We start from the raw sequence: 24,845 nt of genomic DNA on the forward strand, positions 1-24,845 counted from the left end.
TTCATGACAAGATTTAGTTTTTGTTCAATTATTCTACACTAAATAAAAGATAAGATTTTGCTAATATTTTGAATGAAAGGTCAAAAGGATAAACATGTTCATGTTTTTTTACAGCTCATTTTGCTCATGATTACCAGCGGTGTCAATATTTGTAGAAGGCATTGTAGCTTTATGTGTACAATATAGAAATCTAAACAAAGAGCTTTGTGGTTCACCAATAAGGAGAATAGGTTGCAACTCTGTAGCACAGAATATCAAGTGTTTTCTAAATTTTCTACATTTATTTGCCTGTAAAATTTCTTAAATACAGTACTTTGTCTCCATGACCCAATTTCAGTTGTCTGTATTAATATTTGTATCATCTGCTGGCTCTCAATGTTAGATAAATTATATGAAAATAGTTCAAAGTAGAGATGCTGTTAGTTGTTGCCACAGCATAGAGAACAAAAGGAAAAAAGAGGCACTGATAGGAAAGCATTAACAAGAGAGTGAGATAAGAGTGAGATAAAAGGTGTGGTATAGCAGGAGAAAAGGCAAGATGATGAACTAAAACAACATGAGTCTGCTGTGCTGTAGAACTAGGCTCTAAGGAAAAACTGACAGAAGCAGTAGATAATTAGTGTGTGTCTGTGTGAATGTGTGTGTACCTTGTGCAGGTCTGGCATAAGGTCTTGGTACAGAGATCTAATCAGCATGTCAAGAGTTCGCTGACGTTTCTGAGCAAACGTGGGGGTTTCAAGAGTGGCTTTCTCTCCATTTATTACTGAGATAGAGAAAAAGAGAGCGAGAGATCACGTGATCACAATTTCTAGTATATAACAGTGCTACTTTTTTAAAGCGGTCTCATATTTATCTTATCTGTCTTGTAAAAATTACTGTAGACTAACGTTTGACTAGTAAAAAGTCCCTGAACTCCTGATGGTCTGTGAACACTGGTGGGGAAGGTAAGGGTGGACCAAACAATGGCACGCTCTCCTCTGAGAAAATTTTCAACCTGCAACAATATTGACACAATTAACACCACTCTCCCTGACAAAATTACAATTATATATTATATATATATATATATATATATATATATATATATATATATATATATATATATATATATATATATTATAGTTGAATGCACAGGACATGCTAAAAATGAGAAATTTGATATTACACAGAAACATACCTATAGCTGTCATTCTGACTGTTATATCTAACTAAGGCAAAAATATCTGTGAAGTGAGTTAAGGATATATGAAAGCCATGAATAATAAATGCTTGCAGACACATATAGAAACATTCCTACAATATTTATGGTTGCTAAATTTTCTTCATATTGAATGAATGGATACGTGTGAAATGAGATCGTATCATGGAGGGTTTGAAGGACGGTGAGGCATCATCTCCCTCTTGGAATACAATGGTGACAATGTCGTTTCCAATATGTCTTTTCCTCTCCACCTGAGAAAGTCCAAAAACAGGTTCAAGTTCAATGACTGGCAATACAAGCATTATTGCAACAATACAACATTAAATAAAAACAGTATACACTACATAAAATATACAGTTTGTGAACTTTGTGGACAGTTATAGATACATATTAAAATGCTATCTATTTAAATTTGTAAATAAAACCTTAAGCAATCTTTAAAAACATTCCTTTTTTTACCAATTCCTAACAAAATGTTTTGATACTTTTTCAGTTAACACATAGCAACTCTAAATGAATATTTGTGGCAACAAAGTCAATCAGAATCTTAACAGGTAACAGTATGTGTTAATCTTGCAATAAATTTATATTTTACAGGAATATTTAACACTTGAAATAGTTTATCTTTCAACAGCCTGTACATGAACTAACTAATATGCTGTGTATTATTTTTTGCAATGTTCATTCATTGTTGTTCAATGACTTTTATACATGTCTGTATATGCACTACACAAATTTACTGGTTTGTGTATTGCTGGCAGTACATAAAAGTGCACTGACATCTGTAAATCCATGTTTCATCAGAGATATCCTCGGATTTTAATATAAATTTGAAATTTCTCTCAGTAAAACTGTAATATTTTCAGGGGAAAAAAGGTTAGAAATATGTAATAAAAATTATGAAAATTATAGAAATCTTGTCATTGACAGTTTTAGTCATGTATCAGCTCTGATATTTGTAAACTGAAAAAAACCTCAAGCAACACCCATCTCCAGGTGATGGTAGATTTGACATTTATTTTACTGCATTCTAACACTCAGCCTTTGCTCATAACACAGAATACTATGCATGTACTGGTAGGGAGGTTAGGTGTGTTTGAGTGTTCTCTGTTCATGTTTCGTCAATGTGAATGTACTGTGTGTGTGTGTGTGTGTCGGGTATATGCTCTTTCCACAGTCAATATGTATAAATGTGGATTGACAGTGAGAGTTCAAGTGGTTCTATTGGGCAAATGCAGACGCTTTGAAAATCCAGCTATTGTGAATGCTTCCACAAGTAGCTCAAGAGCTCCGCTCATACTCAACTTGACATCTGATCTGAGTGAGGGAGGGAGAATCAATCAAATTCAATCAAAATATCATCATCATCATCGTTGACCGCTAGTCCAGACAGGGTCGCGGTAGCAGTTGGGAGAGCAGAGAATCCCAGATGACCCTGTCCCCCGCAACTTCCTCCAGCTCACTCCCGGGAACCCCAAGCCGCTCCCAAGCCAACTTGGAGACAACTTGGAGCCCTTCCTGGATCGGGTCTTGTCATGGCGGAAGGGCTTGTGTGGTCTAGGGATCTTCAGAGCTAAGTCGTCGGGAGCAATATGCTCCTGGTTGGGTCTCCCAGGGCGAACAGGTCTGTAGTGAAGACCCAGACTTACACGATCCAAAGTTCTCCATGCATATCGGGCACAAGAAATCGTGTACCCTGCCTGGGAAAGGGTCACCGGGACCTACCCCTGGAGCCAGGCCTGGGGGTAGTGTTCCACGGCAAGTGCCTGGTGGCCGGGCAGCCCACGTAATCCGGCCGGGCTCAGCCCGAAGAGGCAACGTAGGGAGGCCATCTGGGCCCACCACCCGCAAGGTCCAGCATGGGGGAGCGGTGCAGTGCCATATTGGCAGTGGGAGATTGCGGGGAGGCCCTAGGTGGCCTAGGCCCCTGCAGCAGAAACTAGCTCTTCAATCAAAATATTTTCTTGTTAAAGAGGATTTACAAACTTTCTGGAAAATTATATAGTTATAAATGAAGTAATTCAGAGTGGTTTGATGTGAAATAGACCTATCAAGGAAGTTGTTACATGAATTGTTTACAAATATGACACCTGATGCCTGAGACATTTTTTTATAGATACTAGACAATACTTTGGTTCAATATATATTTAAAAGGTGGAGAAGTATATACAGGGTGTGTTAAGTCAAAATAGTACCCAAAGTTTTTTGGGGGGATTTACCACTACTTTACCATCAGCACTGCACATAAAGCTCAGAAGACACATGTAGGTTAATTTCCTGTTTTGGATAGCAAATAAAATGGCTATATTTATGTTGTAGACATCATGACCCCTGGTTCCTATTGGTAGGTTTCTCTGCAATGGACCATTTCACATCAAACTATTCTACATCACTGCAGTTGAACTGAGGCAGACAGTTTGAAAACAGCATGTTTTTTGTGTTCATCTACACAGCCTAGTTACTCTGATATATCACAATGTGGCAAAACCAACAGCATTGGAATTCTACTCCTTAATTAACTTTCACAATCTGAGACTGGGGTGCCTAATTCCGATCCTGGAGGGCTAGTGTCCAGCAAAGTTTGGAAGTTCCCTACACTAACACACCCAGTAAACCTGGTAATCAACAGGTAAGAGTAATCAGGTGTGTTTAAGTAGGTAAACCAACAAACTGTGCTGGCCACCAGCCCTCCAGGACTGGAGTTGTGCACCCCTGATCTAAGTAATCTACAAGACATGTTATTATATCCTCCAGCCACTAGATGGGCCACTTTGTTAAGGCCGAAAACACAAACTAATCTAAGCTTGTACTGAGATAATCCACAAAGAAACTACTGAAGAAATTTTCTAAACTTGTAAGTCTCCAAGAAAAAAGCTTTGGCTGTTTTGCTTGCTATTTGTAAGGAGAGATCAACACTTGGGCTGTTTTAAGGATTTTCCCTGCAGAGAATTTAAGACTTTCAAAGAAATGTCATGCATAAGTAAGTATATTACATTTTTTGATATATCTGTATTTACCATCTTCTTTCTGACTGTAGCAGCATTCAGAGCTTTCTCTGGAGACTCTGTGTTAAATGTCTGTTTGCTGTGTTGCTGCTGTTTCCTCCAGGCAGTTTGTGTGTTATTTGACAGTGATTTTCATCTTGGCTTATTTCACATTTACCTCATGTTTCTTTACCAGCAATAACGATATCAACCCTTGATTTTTTGGTCTTCAAAAGCTGAACAATGAAAATATTATATATTCTGTTCTAATTTATTTGCCATTATGTGTCTATAGCGAAATCAAGAGCAATCATACATTTTCTCTGCACTGTAACAAAGGTTTTGTATGTTTAAATGACAAACTCTATGTCTTGGTCATTTTCTGAGATTTCTTTTAAGATTAAGCCTTACTTTCTTCCAGTGACAACACTGTGGACACAAAAAAGTGTTACTAATACAAAATGAAAAATGTAATGCATTACTCCTGCTGTAGCGTTGTCACTTTCTCTTACTACAGTACAATATTGTGGCTGCTAAACTGAGCTACAGACTCATTCAAACATCAGTTAATTCAATTAAGGTCACATAAATTACATATCTCTCAATGATTTATACTGTTTATATAGAATTCAGACTGCAAAATGAATAGAGGCACAGAAATTAGTCGCCAACTTGATAGCTGACCAAAGAAAGCTTATGTATTTACTCAAACTGTATAGTGTTGTCTTTTTTTTTTTTTTTACCCAGTTTTCTCCCCAATTTTAGTTATTTCCAATTACACTCACTAGTTAGGACTCCCCCAATCACACAATACTATCAACGCCAGGAGGGTGAAAGCTAGCACAGGCTTCCTCCGAGACCTGTGAACCCACCAACCGCTTCTTTTCGAACTCCCTCTCACGCAACATCACTGGACAGCTGAACAGGCTCAGAGGAAAGCGCCAACCTCAAGATCTGTTACATCAGTTAACAGACGCCCCACCCACCCAGAGAGTGAGGCCAATTGTGCTTTCTTGGACTCTTGGCTACAGATGGCGGTAGCATCAACAGGGATCGACCTCAAGATATCCTAATGATAGGGCCCATGCTTAGATGTTTGCGCCACTGGAGAGCCCAGTGTATAGTCTTTTAATTGTAATTTCAGAGTTCCTGGGGTCATGCATGCTGTCCATGTTTCAAAAGATAATTAAGAGCATTTTAAAATCCATTTTAGGATTTTTTAAAATCCAGCCACATGAACTCATTTCAACTCTGCCAGAAGCGTAGGCTGTTGATCTGTGAGACATTTTCAAGATCTATAGCACTAGTTTATAGTGGTAAGCATAGCTAGCAAAATGAAAACCGCTTTGGAATGTTTTACTGTCTGTGGGGAAGGGGCTTATAAACCAAAGTTCTGCTGATTTACCAAGATAATAATAGTTTTGTGTATTTTAATGTGCATTTTTCTACACCATTTCCAGTTTTGTATGTGAAATGTTTAGTGAAGTTTTTATTCACCTGTAATTTTCAATTTTAGTTTTACTAGTAATGCTATAATTTCAAGGCATGTGGCAAATGATGTACATGATCATCAACAATATATCAGCAGTTGTTATGGACTGAACTTTTACACATCATACACAGAAAATGGCAGTTGGGCATTAATTGTGAACAGATAGTAGGCCTAATACTATATATATTTCTGTTTTTATTTTCAGTTTTACTGGCAATTATTATTTATTCACATTTGATTTGTTTTTAAGCTTACAGTTATAGTTCTTTTTCCTCAACAGTGTACATTTTAGAAAGTTCACTAAAATAACCCACATCTATTCACTTTAAATGCTTATAAAACTGCTTACACAACTTCTATTTCACAAAAAAAACAAGTGTTCCGCTATAATTTCCTCCTAGGAAGATATGGTACACCAGTTTCTGGTTGAGGAAGTTGAAATAGGTAAAAACACAGAAATCCTTTGATGATAATACAGTGACTTTTTAGCAGCTGCACACTCATTTAAACACTTCCTTTGTTCCTTTAAAAATGCCTGAACTTCCTCTGTGACATGACCATGCAGAATTATATTTGAAGTATTACTCACTTTAACAGTCAGCATGCTTAAGAAATAACTTATTGCCTCAGTACAATAGTACCAATTCTATGCAAGCATTTTCATTCTAATCTGGTCTGCCGAAAAACAACTACAAGCTCACTGTCAAAATCAACCTCTTTGATTAATGACCTTATCCAATCTCATAAGCTAATGGATTCCTGGAACAGGATAAGAAAATCATTCTCATTCTTTTCACCGGTCCAGACAATTACTTAATATGTCACAAGATACTGCACTTTAGTTGAATGCTGTGTTTTAATTTGTTACTGGATTAGTTGAGAAGTCAAGTACAGGCAAAACAGAAATAGATCATAGCCCAATAACTGAGTTCGGCATCATAAAAGACAAGTCGGATCTTTCAGATTTTATAAATTTATTATCACCTTTACTTCTTCTAAAGCTACAGATTTTCTCCTGATATGTCTCAATTGTAGAGCTGGGTAGTATGACAATATTTATCATTATTGTGATAAACAACATCACAATATGTTACAATGTGCTTTTCTGAGCAACTGTATGATTGATTAGAGTCAAACAATTAGGAGTCATTTAACTGGATTTAGTGCAGCGCATTGTGAGAAATGGTGAATACAAACAACAAGATTCACGGTTTTTGACTATTTTTAAAATATGTCTGTTCTAATTCCTCAGATGTCAGTAGATCGTAAAATACTTACTAAAGTCCTGGGATATTACGTTTTACCATATTGCCCACCTGTACTCAATTGCTAGTCAGTTGCCTCACACTCTCACAGATGGGTGAAAGAAACAACATCCCTCCTTATATATGAAGTAATACGATGTACTATTCAAGGAGGTGAAGCACAATACCCATCAAGATGACAAGAATTTCTCTTATGTCAAGAAACTAGAGCTTACCAATTCAAAAAGTGGAGAAACAGGGACAGAGAGGTGAAAGGCAATGCTGATGCTTGGAGGAAAAAATGATATGAATGACTGCCTTCTATATGGGAATGGTGTTACAATGTTTGACACTGAATACAAAACATCCCTAAAGGGGAAAAAAATAATAGGGGGGGGAGAGACAGAGAGAGAGACAGAGAGAGAGACAGAGAGAGAGACAGAGAGAGAGACAGAGAGAGAGACAGAGAGAGAGGGAGAAGGAGAGAAAGACTGACTGCTGTGATATCCATGTATCCATGGCTCTGGAATGAAATATATAGCCTCTTCGACCTTACCGCTCACAGTGCTGTGGATGTGGCTCCTCTCCTTCTTCACTAAATTCTGTTTTTCTTTCGGTCTGTGTTTAACTGTCTGTCAACCTTAAAATATCTTGCCTTGTGTTTACCTGTGGGGCATTCCATATGCTTTGACCAATCTGTTCTATCTGCTCTGGTGCAAGCAAGAAAAGCAAGTATTCAAGTTTCATTTCAAGGGAAGTCCAACACAGTGCAATTTCTGTTTAACAGTAGGACCAGCCCATTTTACAGGCTTTGAATACTCTTCTTAAAATCGGCCTTAGAAACAAGACAAAGCTTCCACATACTAAACAGAGAAACGAATACCAATGTAACAATCAAATACTAATTTATTATCTTAAAATATTCAGGCCAGGCTGAGGTAATATCAGAATGCAGTCATTCACATCACAACAATTTATATACTCCAGCAACTGACCAGCATAATAAAAGTCAAAAAATGTCCAGTGCCCTGAACCAAAAACAGCATACTTGACTTTGGTAATCTAAAGCCACCCCTACTGCTCTGACCAGACTTCATTTGATTCAAAACATTTCTGTCTCCTCTTGATCAGCTGATTTGACAAAGACTATGTTTGTGTGTGCGCCTGCTGAGACAAACCTGTTGCTTATTCTCTTTTGAGTAAGGTAACATGGTAGATACGTGGAACATGAGCTCATGACCCTGATAAACTGTGTAGATGGAGTGAATTCCTGTAGTGTCATCTAGAGAGAGATATAGAGAGTGCAAAGAAGAGAAAAATCAAATGTTATAAATTTCATAAAAAGCTCCATAATGTTACCTGCCTTTTGCAAATATATATGGACGTTCATGCACATAAGTGCATGTGCATGACCGTATGTCTTACTCTTAGTGTCCAGGCCTCCTCTGTACCCAGCCCAGCCTTGCAGACAGATTGTGTCACCAAGCAGATTCAAGAACTTATCAAAGTTTTCACTTCCAGTCTCTGCAGAAATTTCACAATATCAAAATCAGAACAAAGTTACAAAGACTATAAGCCACATAATACAGAAGTGTGGCCAGTAGCACTGTGCTCACCGTTACTGAACATTTCATCATCTGTCAACTGGCCATCTTTGGCATAGAGCACTCCAAATTTAAAGTTTACACTGCCCTGTAAATATATGCACAGAGATTAATTAAGAACATTATTACAAAAGTAATAAAAATAATACAAAAAAAATTCAATCCCAACAATACCTCTTGCTCTTCAAGCACCAATAAGTCCTGAAAGGAAGTAAAAACAGTAAAGATCAGACCTTTAATCAGCATCTCTCAAGTCATCACCTCTCCCTAAGGCAAAAAACACTCATTATCTCTAACAGTGCTCTCTGGTACAGGCAGCACCAAAAGACCAGGATGTTGAACGGAACTCCCAGGCCAAGATCACAAAAAGGAACAGATGACCGACGTGATTCACACCTTTTGGATCTCTGGGTTAAGGATCTCTCTGGGGCCCTTCTCAAAGCGGTCCATGTTCATGGCACTGTAGAGTGATGAAAAGACACAAAAGGACACAGATGAGACACAGAGAGGAACTTAATCATTATCAAAGCTTGAATAAATGATCATTCTTTGTTAATGCTTTAAAGACCAAACATGTCGCCTCAGAGGTGTTTACAACTTCTTTTTAAAAATAATGTCTTCTATCAACAAACATCAAATTCAAATTTGACACACAGACAACAAAGACTTTTTCAACAAAGTCTCTGTTCACTGTCTGAATTGTCTATGTTCATAAAGTGGTATTCATTCAAATTGCATTCTTCTGTGTTTTCATTGTATATCCAGTAAAATGTGAAAAACATTCTGTAATATCATTTTTGTTTTGCCTTTGTATAATATTTTCATCTTTAATGCTGTATATTTGTATAAGGTTTGTACTGAATTAGACCATAATGTTTACCTGATAACAGTCTAATATATCACCAAGATAGATTTGTATGTCCAACCAGCCACTTCTAGGCTTAGGCTCAGGCTCTAAATGGTTAAGAATATTTCTTTGTGTAGAATTAGTGCATTAAGGTATTAAGAGTGCATCATGACTAAAGATTTCATATGTTCTCATGTGGAGATGAAATGTTGGTATGCATTTATCTCTGGTTTTCAAACACATAGTATCTAAACCACATACTGGACATGGATCCACATGTGTGTGTTGCTTACCTTAATATAGATTTGACTGATAGTGTTTTTGTGGGGCTGTAGGGAAGGCTAATCTTAAGAGTACCCTGCAGGAAAAAAAAACAACAGGCATGTGCATTAGACACACAGTGAATAGGATTAAGTCACACAGTGGGTCATACAGAAATAAATGACAACAATGAAGAAGAAGCAGAAGACAGACTTGCAAAGCATTTGTCGTACTTCATAAATGGCACCTATTCCGATATGTAAATAGATAAACTACTGGTAGGGGTGTGAATCTTTCAGATGACAGGGAATCGATTTGATTCATTGGTTTTGGTTTAGATTCTAAAGTGATTTTTATAAAGTAAGAATAATTTAATCTGATTCAAAACACTAAACAGCTATTCAATTCAGGGATCTGACTCAGCAATTCTAGCTTCTTCAATATTAAGAATAGTTTAACTATTTATCAAGCTATTTAAGTAAAAACAGAGGTTGACTGGTAGGTAAGTTGACATGTGAGCACACTGAGTAAATGCAAAACAGTTTTAAATTGCTGTGTTTAAGAAGCAGCAGTCAGCTAAGGTAACTTCGCTACTTTTTATGAGCATCAGCACTAAGTGATTACTAGCTCACTACTGTACAAAGCATCCACGTGTAGACTGTTTGGATTGTTAATATCTGCTTAGCAGTGCTTCGGAAGTAGTACATAAATCTCTCTGCATCATCTATATATATATGGTTAGCTTGTGAATGCACAATTCAAGAAGCTGCATGGCACTGAAGATGTACCAAAATATCACACATCTTTAAAAAGTTATTTTTGTTCAGTTCAAATTTGTAGCATTTAAAATGAACTAAATCAATGTATTTTTTTCTTTTGCAATCAATGCAGTCACATCAAGGAATTTTAAACAACATTGATGAAATGAATTAATCTTTAGACCTTTAGTGTGTGTGTGTGTGTGTGTGTGTGTGTGTAGGTAGGTGGGTGTTTGTTTTAACACAGAACATCAACCTCTAATGATGTCAAGAAAAAGACTGCTAGCACTGTTGGTGGATGAACAGAATGACCAGAAACAGGCAGGAATGAGTCACCGACCTTAAGACACACTTACCGTCTTGCGCCAGAGGATGGCTCTGTACTGGGGAACTCTCTGGTTGTTCTGGTCTGATAGAACCACAGAAAGGTAAAACGGGTTCTTCTCTGCATCCACACCAACATAGTTCTGATGCACTGGAGCCAAAATTTAGAATATTACAAAAATGTACAAGAACGTAAAAACATTAGCTTGTAGTAGAAGTTAATGTAACAAGATATGTTTCAATTAAATACATTTTAAGTATTTATACATATACATAAGTACAACTGGTATTTTCAAATTTAGAGATTTTCTTGCATGACAGCAGTGATATTTAGCTAAGAATGCGTTCATAATTGCGACAAAAATAAAAACTAGGGTAATCATGGACATTACAGCGCACAGTGAAGTAAGTGGGGAGGAAAAGCACAAAAGTTTGCCAAAGCTATTTTGGATAAAACCAGAGAGGTGGTTAGGAGACAAGATAAATGAATAGAGGCTGAAACACAATTACAGCACAAGGATCTGTTCTGTTTCACTGTCCCCACCCTTCCCTGTGTTGCATATTCTCTCTCTCTCTCTCTCTCTCTCTCTCTCTCTCTCCCCCCCTTTTTTTCTGTCTCTAAAAGGTATTTGTACTGATTTAAATCAATTAAGAGGACATAATGCAGGCATCTGCTTCCTGAGCATGCAGTGTGTGCTTTGCAGAGCTGTGAGAGAAAGAATATGAATGATAGTGCTGCTGCAGAGGGTTCTCACACACTGCATTGACAATGTTATTATAAAAGAAGCCAGACAGACTTTAACTGCATTATCTCCCTTGCTCTTGTGTGAGTGTATGCGTATGGATGTTCATTTATTTTTTGCACACAGTCCTATTATTTTCAAATTTTTAACATAAGGGTAAATTTTTGATACATCAAAAATGCCTTTAAAGGCAAAAGACCTCTTAAGGCTTGTCTTCACCAAAAGGCAAAATATTAAATTGATTGATAACTAAATGGCACAAAATGCATTCATTCCAACAACAGCAACTGAACATGTGAAATTATGTATTATACAGAAAATTACTGACTTGCAATAAATTCAAATACAGTCTTTCTCTTTTTTTTGTCCGTTTTGATACATTTTTTGTATCATTTGATACATTTTTTGTATCATCCAAAATTAAGTGGCATGGGTGTGTTTTCTTTATATGTAATGTTGGAAGTTTTTTTGGGTTCTATTTTGAACTTCCATGCATGTAAATCTCCACCGTAAATAAATTAGAAAAAAAATCATTTTAGTTCAAAGTTTCACAGTTAAACTACCATAAAGCAATGTCTCAGGGATCACACAGTGTATTCTGTTTTATTAAATAACTTTCTGTGAAACAGATTTTACAATACGACTCGGTCAATGGATAATGTCATCGTCCAATTCCCAGTGTTGGTCGGCTGAACATTCTACATATGAAACGGTGTGTGTGTGTGTGTGTGTGTGTGTGTGTGTGTGAGAGCTGTAGAGTCACTGCTGCATCACTCATGTCATACAGAGTTAGTCAGTGGGGTGGGGAGGACTGCCTGGCCCGCGTGATGGAGCGATACTGGAGTGATTTCAAGACAAGAAAGGACACTGATTCTCCAACTTTCAGAAAAGCCACTCCTCGTCTCGCTCCACTCCCACTCTGCAGTGCTCAAATGCTGTGCCTGGTATAATTCTAGTGTCTCTGTTATATTGCAGCAACTCAACTGATGAATATATATTTTAAGGAGAATCGAGTACCTTCTTAAGACTAAGGCTCCCACCACCCCCACTCCAATGTCACTATCCATTGCAATGTTTCCCTACAGACATCATCATTATATAACAGTTTGTAGATGTTGCCTTACTCTAATTTGTAGGCATTAATGCTGCAAGATTTGTAGAAATGCTGAAAAATGTGTGGAATTCCCCTTTATATGGGCTGCTATGTTGGACCTGACCAGAAAATGACAAAGGAATGTTTCCATGTTGCTAAATGAATTGAAGCATATGACGCGTGTGTGTGTGTGTGTGTGTGTGTGTGTGTGTGTGTGTGTGTGTGTGTGTGTGTGTGTGTGTGTGTGTGTGTGACAGAGAGAGAGAGAGAGAGCGCATGTGTGAGCAAGTACGGAGTTGGCAGCAAAAATCCAACCTTTTCCCAGGAAGTACTTGAAGAACCATCTGGTGTGGTACTCTGGGTTCTCCAGATGGACATCTGTTCTCCTCCAGGTTCCTGGGGTGTAGTCGGTAGTCTAGAAGAACCATCCCACAGAGAAGCAACACACATCACTCTACAAAGCCAAAAACTCTGTCATGTATTACGCTTCTCTGTTAAGACTGTATTCTGTTACAACTGATACATTTTAAGATTACAAGACATGTATTATTTTAATAAGTACTATGTATAACCCATGTTACAAAAGTTAATAATAATTTGTAAGTAGAACTCAGTTATGGTAAACTACAAAAATATCCGTATTTTATATAGTCCTTGTACTAATCGTACTAATCTAAGTTCTGTGTAACAGCTGAGCCTTCAGTTTCAATACCAAAAGGTTAGCAGTAGTGAACACCCACAATGATGGAATCAGATGCCTGTAATTCAGTTTGTGCCTAACGTAAAGATCTTCCCCACCTGCTTACGGTGTATGTGCTTATAGGTATTTAGTACAATGGCCCGATGCCCGCTTTTTTTCTGCCTAATTTTGGATGCCGTAGTTTATTCTCAAACATTTTTCTTCCTCTTTAATGACAAAAAGGGTGAAAGATTCTCATTTAATATATATATATATATATATATTTATTATAAGCAATAATGTACTGCAAGCCTTAAAGCTTTTAAATGAAATTCAGTGCTCATTTACAGCAGAATATTTTTATTTTCATTTCAAAATACTTTCTCATTAAGATTTCTTTCTGTAGGCAATGAACACAGACCTTTATTTTTGTGTGATGTGTAGAGGCAGGCAGTTTTTCAAAACAGGACAACTACAATAAAAACACAACTGCAGGAAACAAAAAGGTATGCGTCGGCAAATACACAAGGATACCTCACTTCTAATGCTTTAAAGAAAACTGCTGAATAACTTTTAAAGACGTGATTCTGTGAACTTCATATCCATGTTGCAATCTAACCATCAAATAAGCTAACTGTTTGCAAAACTGCCTCATCAGATAGACCAAAACCTGAGCACAGATATGTGTAAGCATGGTCTTACGAATAGCCAATTATGTTTGTTTTGTTGTCTATGCTGTTGAGAACTTTTTCTTAACTGCCTTTGACTATTCAGACCACTGGAGCAGTTCATTACGGGGCACTGAGATGGTGTGGGCCTTTCTGAGGAGCACTGCCTCATGGAATAAGAAGTGGGGGGGTACAAATACATATGGACAAACAAAAATATGGAATAAGATAAAGGACAGGTAGAGTTTTCCAGGAACTGGATAAACATCTTTTGCAGGAACATTAGCTCCAGTTCAGTATGTGTTTTCTGAGATGAACGATAAAGTCCCCAGAAAAAATCCCAGCTGAGTGTGCCTACAGCAAAGTCAGTTTTGGAATGGACTGCAGTGACTAATTAATGAAAGGACTAGCAAATGCTGAGAAAAACTGCCTCAAGGAAAAAGTATGTGCTGCCTGAGGATAAATCTGGAAGACCAACCAAGCACTTCCAAAAGAATGTCAGTTTTTAAATAATTTTTTTTTTTTTTTTAAAGCTGATTTTATAGCTGATCAACACTGATGTGAGAACAGTGATGCTGTTACAGAGTTCTATTTGCCTTGATTTATTTGTGACTTTCTTTTTAGGCATAAATATAATAATAAACAAAACACTTTAAACATAGTCTATGCAGCTGTGGCACCCTCACCACTCATGAGTGCATGATATAGCAAAAATTTCACAATATTTGAAGACATTTTCACAATACATAATATGTATCATGATATTTAGTTAAAAAGTAAATACAGTGATTTTTAATTAAAGTAGTTTCACATTCTATGCTGAACAAAACACAGTTCAACAGGCCTCATCATTCTCTGTGCTGAAAAATCCACCTGGTCAGTGTTTAAGTGCTAATAATAACCACGATAGGCTCAGAAAGGCAAATTGACAGTAAACGTCATTATATCGCCCATCCTAGACAAACACACCCGAACACATGCAAACCTTGCCACCTGATCACAGGTCTGTTATTGTGATTCACCCTGTAATCATGTACATCAAGTTCTTCTATGAACACAAATAGCTGTTAAAGAGATATTAAGCCACAAAGCGCAGTACAAACTGACAGCCAGGGTCACCAACTGCTGAGCCAAAAACCGCTCTCAACCATTTACACCCAGGTCCACCCTTGCTCCTTTTGAGAGGACAAAACAGCCTGGGTTGTCATAGCTACAGTCAGGTGCTTGAGATGAAAAAGGAGAAAGATGGGAGGGAAAAGGGGTGATGCATTTGCAGCTAAACACTCCACTGATTGAATAATATTGAGTCACTTGGCTTTGATTGTTGCTTGTGCTCACCCATGTGCATGTCATCTATGCCCACAAACGCACTGGTACGCACAGAGCCTGACTTACTTTGATATAGTAATTGAGCAACAAGAGCAACAGACTTTTTGTCTTCACCTTTTTGGCATTTCTCTATCCATTTTTTTTGTTTACATAATCTTAAATATAATTTTTGAGTAAGCATTTCCTTTTCTTTTGCATTTTTTCCTCCTGCTGTACAGGGTAAAAAATGGAGATGCTTTGAGGATGTGTGTGTGTGTGTGTGTGTGTGTGTGTGTGTGTGTGTGTGTGTGTGTGTGTGTGTGTGTGTGTGTGTGTGAGGCACGCGCTCACCTCATCTAATGAGCCATTCTCCACCCTGAACCTCCCAGCTCTCTGTATGGCTCCATCTGCATCACTGGAGATCAGCTGCAAGGAGAGCAAATATATCATTGCATGGTTAAATCTGCCACATAAAGATCAAGCTGTCCAAGAGAAATCACACAGTCCGGTAGTTAGGGACTGACTGATATGAAAGTGTTGTGATATAGATACCGATATAGATACTGACTTTGATTAAAAAAATCTCCCCCACCCAACTGTGAACGGTCATCTAGAAATATGGCAGCACTTGGGGTCAGAGCTTAGCAGCATGGTGGGTTTCGCAAATAAGCTCTTATTTTTTCATATTCATCGAGTTCTCTTCATAGAAAGGTTTTCTTACATCTATATATTCCCTGCTGACTACTGTGTAATAAGACTTGTCACATTCCAGTGCCTTCAAAAATCCTCTTCTGTCTACTGCTTTGTTAGAGCAGACTCCTTGTGAAGTAAGTTGCTGTTCTAGCAAAAGACCCTCCCTGAAAGCAACACTGTATATTAAGGATGCAATGATATAAAGTATGTTACTGAATCATTTGGTACGTCCCCTGTGGTTCAATTTGCGCACACAATTCATGATATTACAATATTCCTGTAATTTTCCTATAAAAACTTGCTTTTTCCACCGCAGACTACATGCTCATTGTACATTCAGGTCCACAGAACTTCTCTGGAGCCTAACAGAGCTCTGTATGCAAATATGAGCAAAAGAGAAGAGGGAACTAAAAACAAATAATCCAATATGACAGTGGCGAGTGCTAGCAAGACAGGGAGAAGTTAAGGCCACTGCATATCAGACGCACCGCAATGTGTCCTGCAGCATTCAAAAATTCAAATCTTTTTTTTCAATGAAGGTCTGCACACTAGCACCAGCAGTCAAAGGCAACAGTGCTCATGTCTCCAGCAGTCAGTTTTTTGGTAAACAGCTAATATTAAGTTAACTCAGCTAATGTTTCTATCCTAGCCTTTTTCAGCTTCAAAACAGTGAGTTTGTGAAAAGATTTAAGTTAAATGGCCAAGCAAGATAAGTGGCCTGAAAGCTAGTAGAGAGTATTAATGAACTTGAACCTGTCTATTATCAGCTCTCTTTGCCGCCATTCTTTACCAGCTCTCTGCTACGTGATACTGCGCTACATAACATGGTGCATCAGACGTGCAGTGGTCTTCACAATGTCCCCTCCCACACTCATTTCAGTAGCAAAGTAATTCTCAAACTCTATGAAACATCACAGAGAGAAGGATAAAGCTAACTGACACAGACACATTATCTAGCTTCCTTTAATTATTTAAAATAGAGAAGGTAAAGCACCTATAGGTTTTCAAAGCTCATAAGCACTTTTAAATTAGTTTTTAGTTTTAAAATTTTTTTCATATAGTATAGCCATGCTGCCTTTTTCAGACTCGAAAGTTTTTGTCTATAGGCAAAAAAAGACAATTGTTTAAAGGGTGATGTTTTTATTGTTTTTCCTTAAAGACAAATATACAGCAAATATACAGTACTGTGCGAAAGTTTTAGGCATCTAATCAAATTTTTAAACAATAAACATAAAAACAATAAAAAGTAACAAGAATTTCTTGGGTCCACATTTTTCCTTGATGCCTTCACAGCCACCACAGAGACGTGTTAATGTCATCAATTACATCATGAGCACAATTTAATGAAGCATTGATTGGTCAAACCAGGAGTTGCTTTTTAACTACCTATACTGTATACTATACTGGACTTCCTCGAGGAGAGGTTTGGAAATGGTTAAACAAAGAAACTATATATATATATATATATATATATATATATATATATATATATATAAACCATTTATTCATTAATATTCTATACATTTTGTAAAGTACAAAGCCAAAAGACGTGCAAATCTGAAGTGGATTTGAGCACATGGATTTGAGTATATTAAATAAAATGAAAGGACATGCCCAAAAGCTGTATACCTATTTAGTCCTGCTACCCTTTTGCTCAATATAATGCTACCATAATGTCTTACTAACCTAAACTTGTTGTAGCAGAATATTAGACTGTATACATAGTTCTCTCTACTGAATGTGCCTCATCCTGGAGTCAAAGTTGAACAGGGACAGACACTGAAGCAGAATTTCTCTCCTCCCACCAGCCTTTCTTGCACACCCTCCCCCACTCCATTCTTTTTTCCCTCCTCCTTTGAGTCTCTTCATTCTATTTCTGCGTCTGTTATTTCCCCCCAAAAGTGACTCAGCTGGAGCTGGATGGGTTTGTGTTGAAGGTGAGAAATAAGATGTGATTATGAAAGAGAATAAGGGGGAAGTGAGAAACTGTGAGTGAGAAAGATAGACAGCAAAGGCCATTCTGGCAATCAGCTGTCAGCACTAAGTAACAGACATAAGTACGCGTGCACACATTCTGTTTACATGAAAGCCCTTCAGCGACAATGGAGAACCAGCTGCACACACAATCTGAGACTAATTACAGAGCTGTGTGTGTCTGTGTCTGTCTCTATGTCTATGGGTGAAGCACAAGAGGGATATATTTCAGCAGCCACTCTGTTAAAGGGACCTCAAGATATTAGGTAGCAAATTCAAAATTTGAGTGAGTGAGTGTGTGTGTGTGTGTGTGTGTGTGGTTCAGTCACCTGTATCTCTGACACAGTGTAATCTCTTTTTGCTGGAAAATTGTGACATCCTCCAGATGGAACAATGTTGGTTGCCAAGCAACAGATCACAGAACCTCACCCTTCCCCTCTCCTTTTGCTCCCTCTCTGTCTTTCCCCCACTCTTTCTTACATTCCACCTGTTGCGCTCTCTCTCTCTCTCTCTCTCTCTCTCTCTCTCTCTCTCTCTCTCTCTCTATCTATCTATCTATCTATCTATCTATCTATCTATCTATCTAAAATATTGTTCTGGAAATGCCAAAAGGAGAAGCACTAAGGCCCTGGGGGGGCTAAAGCTGTGAAATCACAAAGACATGTATGTAAGCCTGTTATAATCATAGCGAACAAATCATTGTCATATGCAGAACTGCAAGTAACAATTGTAACTGTCTCTTTTTTTGTTCAATGATTTAACATACAAGCCAGTGGCCAAACTGACTGACATTTTGCATCCTACTTCATAGCTCCAAAATGAAGTTGAATGAAGACTAAAATGAAGCACTAGCTCAGTTACTCACCACTGTTCTCTAATGGTGTTAAAAATCTTTAACAAACAAATGATTGCAGATGCCCTCAAAAGGCGTAATAACACAAAATATGAAGTTAGAAATCTTTGCTGTTTTTGTAAAACTCGACATTCAGTAAACATGTTTTCTGTTTTCTTTTATCTGCATGTATTTGCCTCAACCAACTGATGTAAAAGGACCCAAACTACAATGCTTGTTGTGATATAAACAAATGAATGTAAAAGCTAACAACTCTGGAAAATAACTGTGATCAGCTCAAATAATAGTGATCAGGTGATTATGTAATTATCTTGCCAGGTCTACATGAAAGCAAACACACACACACACACACACACACACACACACACACACACACACACACACACACACACACACCAGTGTACACAATTTTACATGTTAAATAAATGAGGGAACTGGGCTGATGAATAGTGTATATTAGGGCTGCACGAGAAATCACATTTTTATCATTACAGTTATGAAATTGGATTGGTAGGAAGACTGCGTCAGAACAAAGTGCTTCCCTGCACTGGGTTTGAACCATGCTTGCTCCCATGTAGAGCACGTAATGTTCAGCTAAACAATCACAAAACGAAACGCACACAAAAAAGCTACTGTCTTGTGAACATAATTCAAACTTTTTCAAAATTTTGCAGTTTTGTTTAAAAGAGATGTTAGTTGGAATTGTATTTGTTGCACATCTAGTCAGATGAGAGCTATGTGGGGGGGTTAGTGAAAAAAATGGTGAGTAAAAAGTACATTACAGTACATACAGTACAGATTTTTCTTTTGAAACGTAGTGAGTGACAAACACTCGAGTACAGATATCTAAAAAAAAAGCATGACATTGTAGTAAATGTATTCAGATAGTAGGTCCTTCACAGCCTAGCAGCTGTAAATATGCCCAGGACATGTCTGAAAAACAGTTTCAGCACATTTTAAAATCTGAAAACTTTTACTTAGAATTTGGTGGAAAGAATTCCCCATGCTGAAGACAAAAGAGATGTGTAAGAATGTGTGGAAGACCACATTGCCAAACTAAAAAAGGTCATTTCCCAAAAAAGAACTGTTCAACAAAACATGTTGTTGCCACTGAAGCTAGTATCAGCACTGCTAATGGCAAGCGAGTCTGAAGCCAACATGTGTCTGTCATAGAGTTTTGATGTTTTAAGTTGAGTACTTGTCATGTTTCAGTGTGCTAAACATTTGTCTTAGTGGTTTGGTTTATTTGACAGCAGTTTGAAGGCGTATGTCAAACTAAACAGACAATTCAAGGTCCTCTTTGTTAAGGGCAATATATGCTGTCAGTGCAGAGTTAAGGCTGAAGAACTGATGTGAGATACTTTTGGAAGATGATGATGAGTGTGTGTGTGAGTGATGGAAGGTGGCTACTCCTTACAGGCTATTCCTCACAAAAACTGGAGATCAAGAGCCAAACTGTACAACAAATACACTAATGAGTTCTAAATGTGCACATTCTTTTGTTCTATGTCTCTCTTATAAACAGTCATATTTGGCTTTCCATTCAGATGATCACAATCAACTACATAAATATTCTATTAATTATCTTAACAAAAAGGAGTAATCAGAGTTTTTTTTTAAAGAACAGTCAAATAGAATAACGAGTAATATTTCATAGATTTCAAAATATATTACTAAAGTTATTTTAAAGGCTTCTTAGTTTGTCTTTTACCATTAAAACATACAAATATAAACATTACGAGCCAGTTTTTTTAGACCCAGATCAAGCATAAGCAAAGACTGATTAAAATTTTATCGGCTCATGAAAATGCACTAATACTTACATGTGATACCACATGATATCACATGACGTAAGCCAAGTGTACACTACCACACTAATGAACAAGCTGGAAGTGAATAAGGGTCTGCTTGAACAGAGATGTGAGGGACCATATTATCCTACCGCATATTTTTCAGCGTGCAGTGTGGCTAGTCATGCAGCTGTAGCACAGTTTCTCAGCGTGTTTACTTGGTACTCTGGATGCAGCGTGTCATTTTGAAAGAAATTGGTAATGACAGTTACCAGTTAATGACAGTAATGTAGCCTCATCTTCAGAGTCTGACCAAATCGGCCAAATGTGTAATAATAGGTCAAATGTGATCTTAATAGTATCCATTTTCTGTTTGAGTGTAAAGTAAGAAGTAAAAACGTTCAAATGGCTTGAGCGACTGCTGTCAAAGTCGTGATAGTGTTTGTGAAAAACGTGATATGGCGAAATAATAGCATGGTTAGAACTGTTGTATAAAGCTAGCTAATGCACATCATTTAGCTTTTAATCATTTAACTGTTAAGATACACTGCACTCATTTATAGTAACAATTACTTAACTCTAAGTGGGTAATCCGCTACGCTATCGGACTCTGTATCAGCACGTACTAAAAAATATGTAATCATACTCGGTCTGGGGAAAAAAAATGGTATTGATTCATCCCTGTTTTTAATGGTGAAATACCATTAGCATTGCAAAACCAGGCTTTATCCATGTCCACAAACTTGCCCAAGGTTGTTGATGAGGCTGTTTCTTATGCCGTTTTTCCACTGTGCAGTATGGTACCAAAAAAAAAAAAAAAACGGCCCAGAACTATCAATACTTTGCTTGATACCCTGGCACAGTACCCTTACTGCCATTTCCCATCAAATAACAGAACCGTGAAACTGGGAGATCACTTTCAGCTAATAGGGTCACATGACTTCTTTTGCAAATCTAGCATTAACAGCAAATACACATTTTTTTTGAATGGTAGTCATCTGATGGGACTGACACAGTGAGACAATTCTGCTATGATTCTATGATGCTTTGATGACTGCAGTTCTATAGTGACTTCTATGAAGACTCCTTAATAGCTCCACCCACACATTCCCCCTTGGCACATTTGGTACCCCAGACTCAGCATAGGTAGTGCACCAGTGGAAACAACAACAAATGCTTGATCAAGGATTTGTAACCATACCATACTGTGCACAGCCATTATTGTGAGAGAGATCATTAGGAGAATTTAAAATGTTTAATAATCTTGTGTCTGCTAATTGCTGCAGATTTGCTGAGAGAGATTTTTTCCAATTTTATAATCTTGACAAGTGTCCTAACTTTCAAAAGAAGGGAGAGTTAACTAAAGTGGGCAATAGAGAGGTAATGGAGAGCTTTCAATAAAAAAGTCATTTGCTATGAGGCAAACAAAAAAAATTTGTTCTGTTTTTAAAGTGTTTCTGAAAGGCAAAAGAAAATTACCACATTTACATTCACTTTCGAAGTACACTCAGAAAACACAAAAGAGAGAACAGAAAAAGAAAGAAAGAAAGAGGGGATAAATCAATGCTATTGCAGCAGCGGATATATAATTGATCTCATCAGAGTGCTTCCGAATGCATTATCACGCCTCACACACATTGGAGAGAGGGAAAGAAGGAGGAGAAAGAGGCGAGAGTCGGGGTGGGGGGAGGTGGTGCAGAGGGAGACAGATGGAGAATAAAAAGCATCTTTCAACAAGTCCCAACAAAAGACAAAAGGAAACATTTACATAGTTTGAACTGGTGTCTGCTGCACTCTGATAAATGAAGTATGCTGCGGACGTTTTGCAAGTCCAGCCGGATTTCAACATCAGTCCCATACACTAAATCCATGTGGACGTTCCAGAAAATATTCTGCTTTAATACTTTTTTTTGATTCTTGAGTCACAGTTAAGTAATAAATAGCACTGCAACTAGTCTTTTTTATTTCCGATTATAAAAAACTTTACAGTGTAAAATATTGAAATACTACAGGGTACAGAAAACCATAATTAATAAACAGTTATTTTTATAGAAGCATAAAATGCTGTTCCAGGAGAATGTGAGCATATGTGGCTGTATTTCTATGTAAGGAAGTTTTTTAAGCTTTTAACCAGAAAATACGCTACACTCCATGTTGGACTTTATGCCTTGTGCAGCCTGAATAGGTTTACTATGGCTCAGACAGCTCGCTAGTTTTCAAGCTTTCTTTACTTCTCAGAAATAAATGCAGCTGAGTGCATGCTAACTAGCATGGTAACAGTTGCAGTTGGAAACCTATTTTTACTGATGATCACATGGGATTTTCATGCAAACAGTTTACACTGAATGGTGCAATAAAGAAAAAACATTAAGTGAATGGCAATTCTACAGGTGGAAATGCCTTTTTGTTGAGAGAGGTCAACAGAGAATGGCCAGACTGGTTCAAGCTTGATAGAAAGGCTAGCATAAGTCAGATACCCACTCTGAACTGTGGTGAGCAGAAAAGCATCTCAGAATGCACAACATGTCAAAGCTTGAGGCAGATGGGCTACAATAGCAGAAAAACAATTCGGGTTCCACTTCCATGAGCCAAGAAGAGAAAGGTGAGGCTGCAGTGGACACAGGTTCACCAAAACTGAACAGTTGAAGACTGGAAAAGCATAGCCTGGTCTGATGAATGAAGCCTCATTATTAGTATAATTAATTAATAAATTCTTGTTGGGTGTATATATTGTGATTTATGGTACATCATAGAGCATAACCGATAAATCGGCGTGTTGATGTCATTAGCTGATATGAGCTAGTTGTGGATAAATAAGCCTGGCAACATTCACGTCACCCATGCTGCTTTCGCAGCAGTAATGTGAAAGCTGGTACTGTCAGGCAAAAATCATAATCACCCTATGTTTAATGTCACAGCAGTTGAGTGGTGTAGACGTAGGTGCTGACAAACCTGATTACTGATTTATGAACCAAACAACAGTAATATCATTTCTCCCTAGCTCAACATTTCTAAGAATCCTCTGGTAGCATCGCTGACAGCAGCTTACAATGCTGTTCATTGCTAAATTAGGTTGCCCGCAAAGTTTATTTTAACTTATTCTGCCTAAATGACAAAGCTGAAATCAACCTTCTATTCGCCAGCTTCTTGTTTGAATTTTCTTATTCCACCTTAAATGGTGCAGCAGTTAAAGCAGTAGCTTCAGGCACCAGAATGTAACTGCTGTACCATTTAAGGTGGAATGGAAAAATCTGAACAAGAAGCTGGCGAATAGGAAGGCAACTTCAGCCTAGTGCCTAAATGAAGCAAAGGTAAACATATCTGTGACTCGCATGTCTGAAGTTACAGTCGGTGCAATTTATTAAACCAGATGGGACACATAAATAAATGTGAGCTGAACAAGTATCTTACAAAGTTATCTAGCTTATCTTTCAGACATGTAGAGTGTGTGTTGGAATGGCATCATTTGGTTTGGCTTTGTTGTTTGCTTGTGTTCAGATGCTCCCACATGTAATCCAGTGAATCATTAAATTCTTCAAATGATACACAGATAAACAGATGTTTACTTGTATTCGTAATACTACAATGTGAAATCCCAAATTTGCAAGTTTATTTTTAAACTGCATTATATCCTTATCTTGGTAAGAACTCTTAAATAGCTACATACAAAAATGCTAAGGTAATTGTTTTGATGTATTTCTGAAGAAGAAAAAAATAATATTGGCTGATATATCATACATCTGATTTTTATATACACATCAGATTTTCCATATCTGTCTCAAAAACCTTATATCAGTCAGGCACTACAATATTTTTATAGTTTTTTTTATAATATAGAAAGATACATCAACATTTTTTTTGCCATGTTAATTGAAATTTCTGCTTGCTCTAACCAGTGCACTAACCAGTCACTGCAACAATAAGGCTGCACACTCCTTATACACACACACACACACACACACACACACACACACAGCATTGACAAATATCAAAAGGACGCAAAGGACGCATTAAATGCCCTTTTCTGAGCAGCATAGCATTGTATAAAAGGTCAAAAGGGTAGAGGTTATAAGCTGAGACTAGACATATGATCTTTTCTTTGCGTCATTATCAAATGAGAAAGGTTCCCTTCCATTCACTCTCCATCGCTTCATGTCCCTCCCTCAATTTCTCTCATAAACACACACACATATGTCCAGGACACATTATGGCAAAATCAATAACATTTTACCTACAGACCGAATGAGAGGATAGCATACAAGAGCGAGACACAGGTCTCTTTTAGTGTAACCTTGTTTACTAAGACAGATAGTCCCACACACACTGATG

At 37.5% G+C, this 24,845-nt stretch overlaps 1 protein-coding gene across 5 annotated transcripts in view; it reads right to left on the reverse strand.

Annotated features, from left to right (window-relative positions):
- garnl3 (GTPase activating Rap/RanGAP domain like 3) overlaps positions 1-24,845 on the reverse strand; it is a 99,865-nt gene that overhangs the window by 18,839 nt on the left and 56,181 nt on the right. For all 5 annotated transcript variants that reach the window (XM_037533487.1, XM_017698823.2, XM_037533486.1 and 2 more), the window contains exons 3-15: positions 15,558-15,632; positions 12,867-12,966; positions 10,748-10,866; positions 9,666-9,730; positions 8,922-8,985; positions 8,700-8,726; positions 8,538-8,613; positions 8,347-8,445; positions 8,100-8,203; positions 1,344-1,452; positions 1,178-1,223; positions 888-994; positions 648-763 (exon numbers count right to left, since the gene is read on the reverse strand). In XM_037533487.1, coding sequence (XP_037389384.1) covers positions 648-763; positions 888-994; positions 1,178-1,223; positions 1,344-1,452; positions 8,100-8,203; positions 8,347-8,445; positions 8,538-8,613; positions 8,700-8,726; positions 8,922-8,985; positions 9,666-9,730; positions 10,748-10,866; positions 12,867-12,966; positions 15,558-15,632 — 1,107 coding nt within the window. The remainder of the gene's footprint in view (positions 1-647; positions 764-887; positions 995-1,177; positions 1,224-1,343; positions 1,453-8,099; positions 8,204-8,346; positions 8,446-8,537; positions 8,614-8,699; positions 8,727-8,921; positions 8,986-9,665; positions 9,731-10,747; positions 10,867-12,866; positions 12,967-15,557; positions 15,633-24,845) is intronic.

The sequence above is a fragment of the Pygocentrus nattereri genome, chromosome 23, assembly GCF_015220715.1.
Source record: "Pygocentrus nattereri isolate fPygNat1 chromosome 23, fPygNat1.pri, whole genome shotgun sequence".
NCBI classification, from domain to species: Eukaryota; Metazoa; Chordata; class Actinopteri; order Characiformes; family Serrasalmidae; genus Pygocentrus; species Pygocentrus nattereri.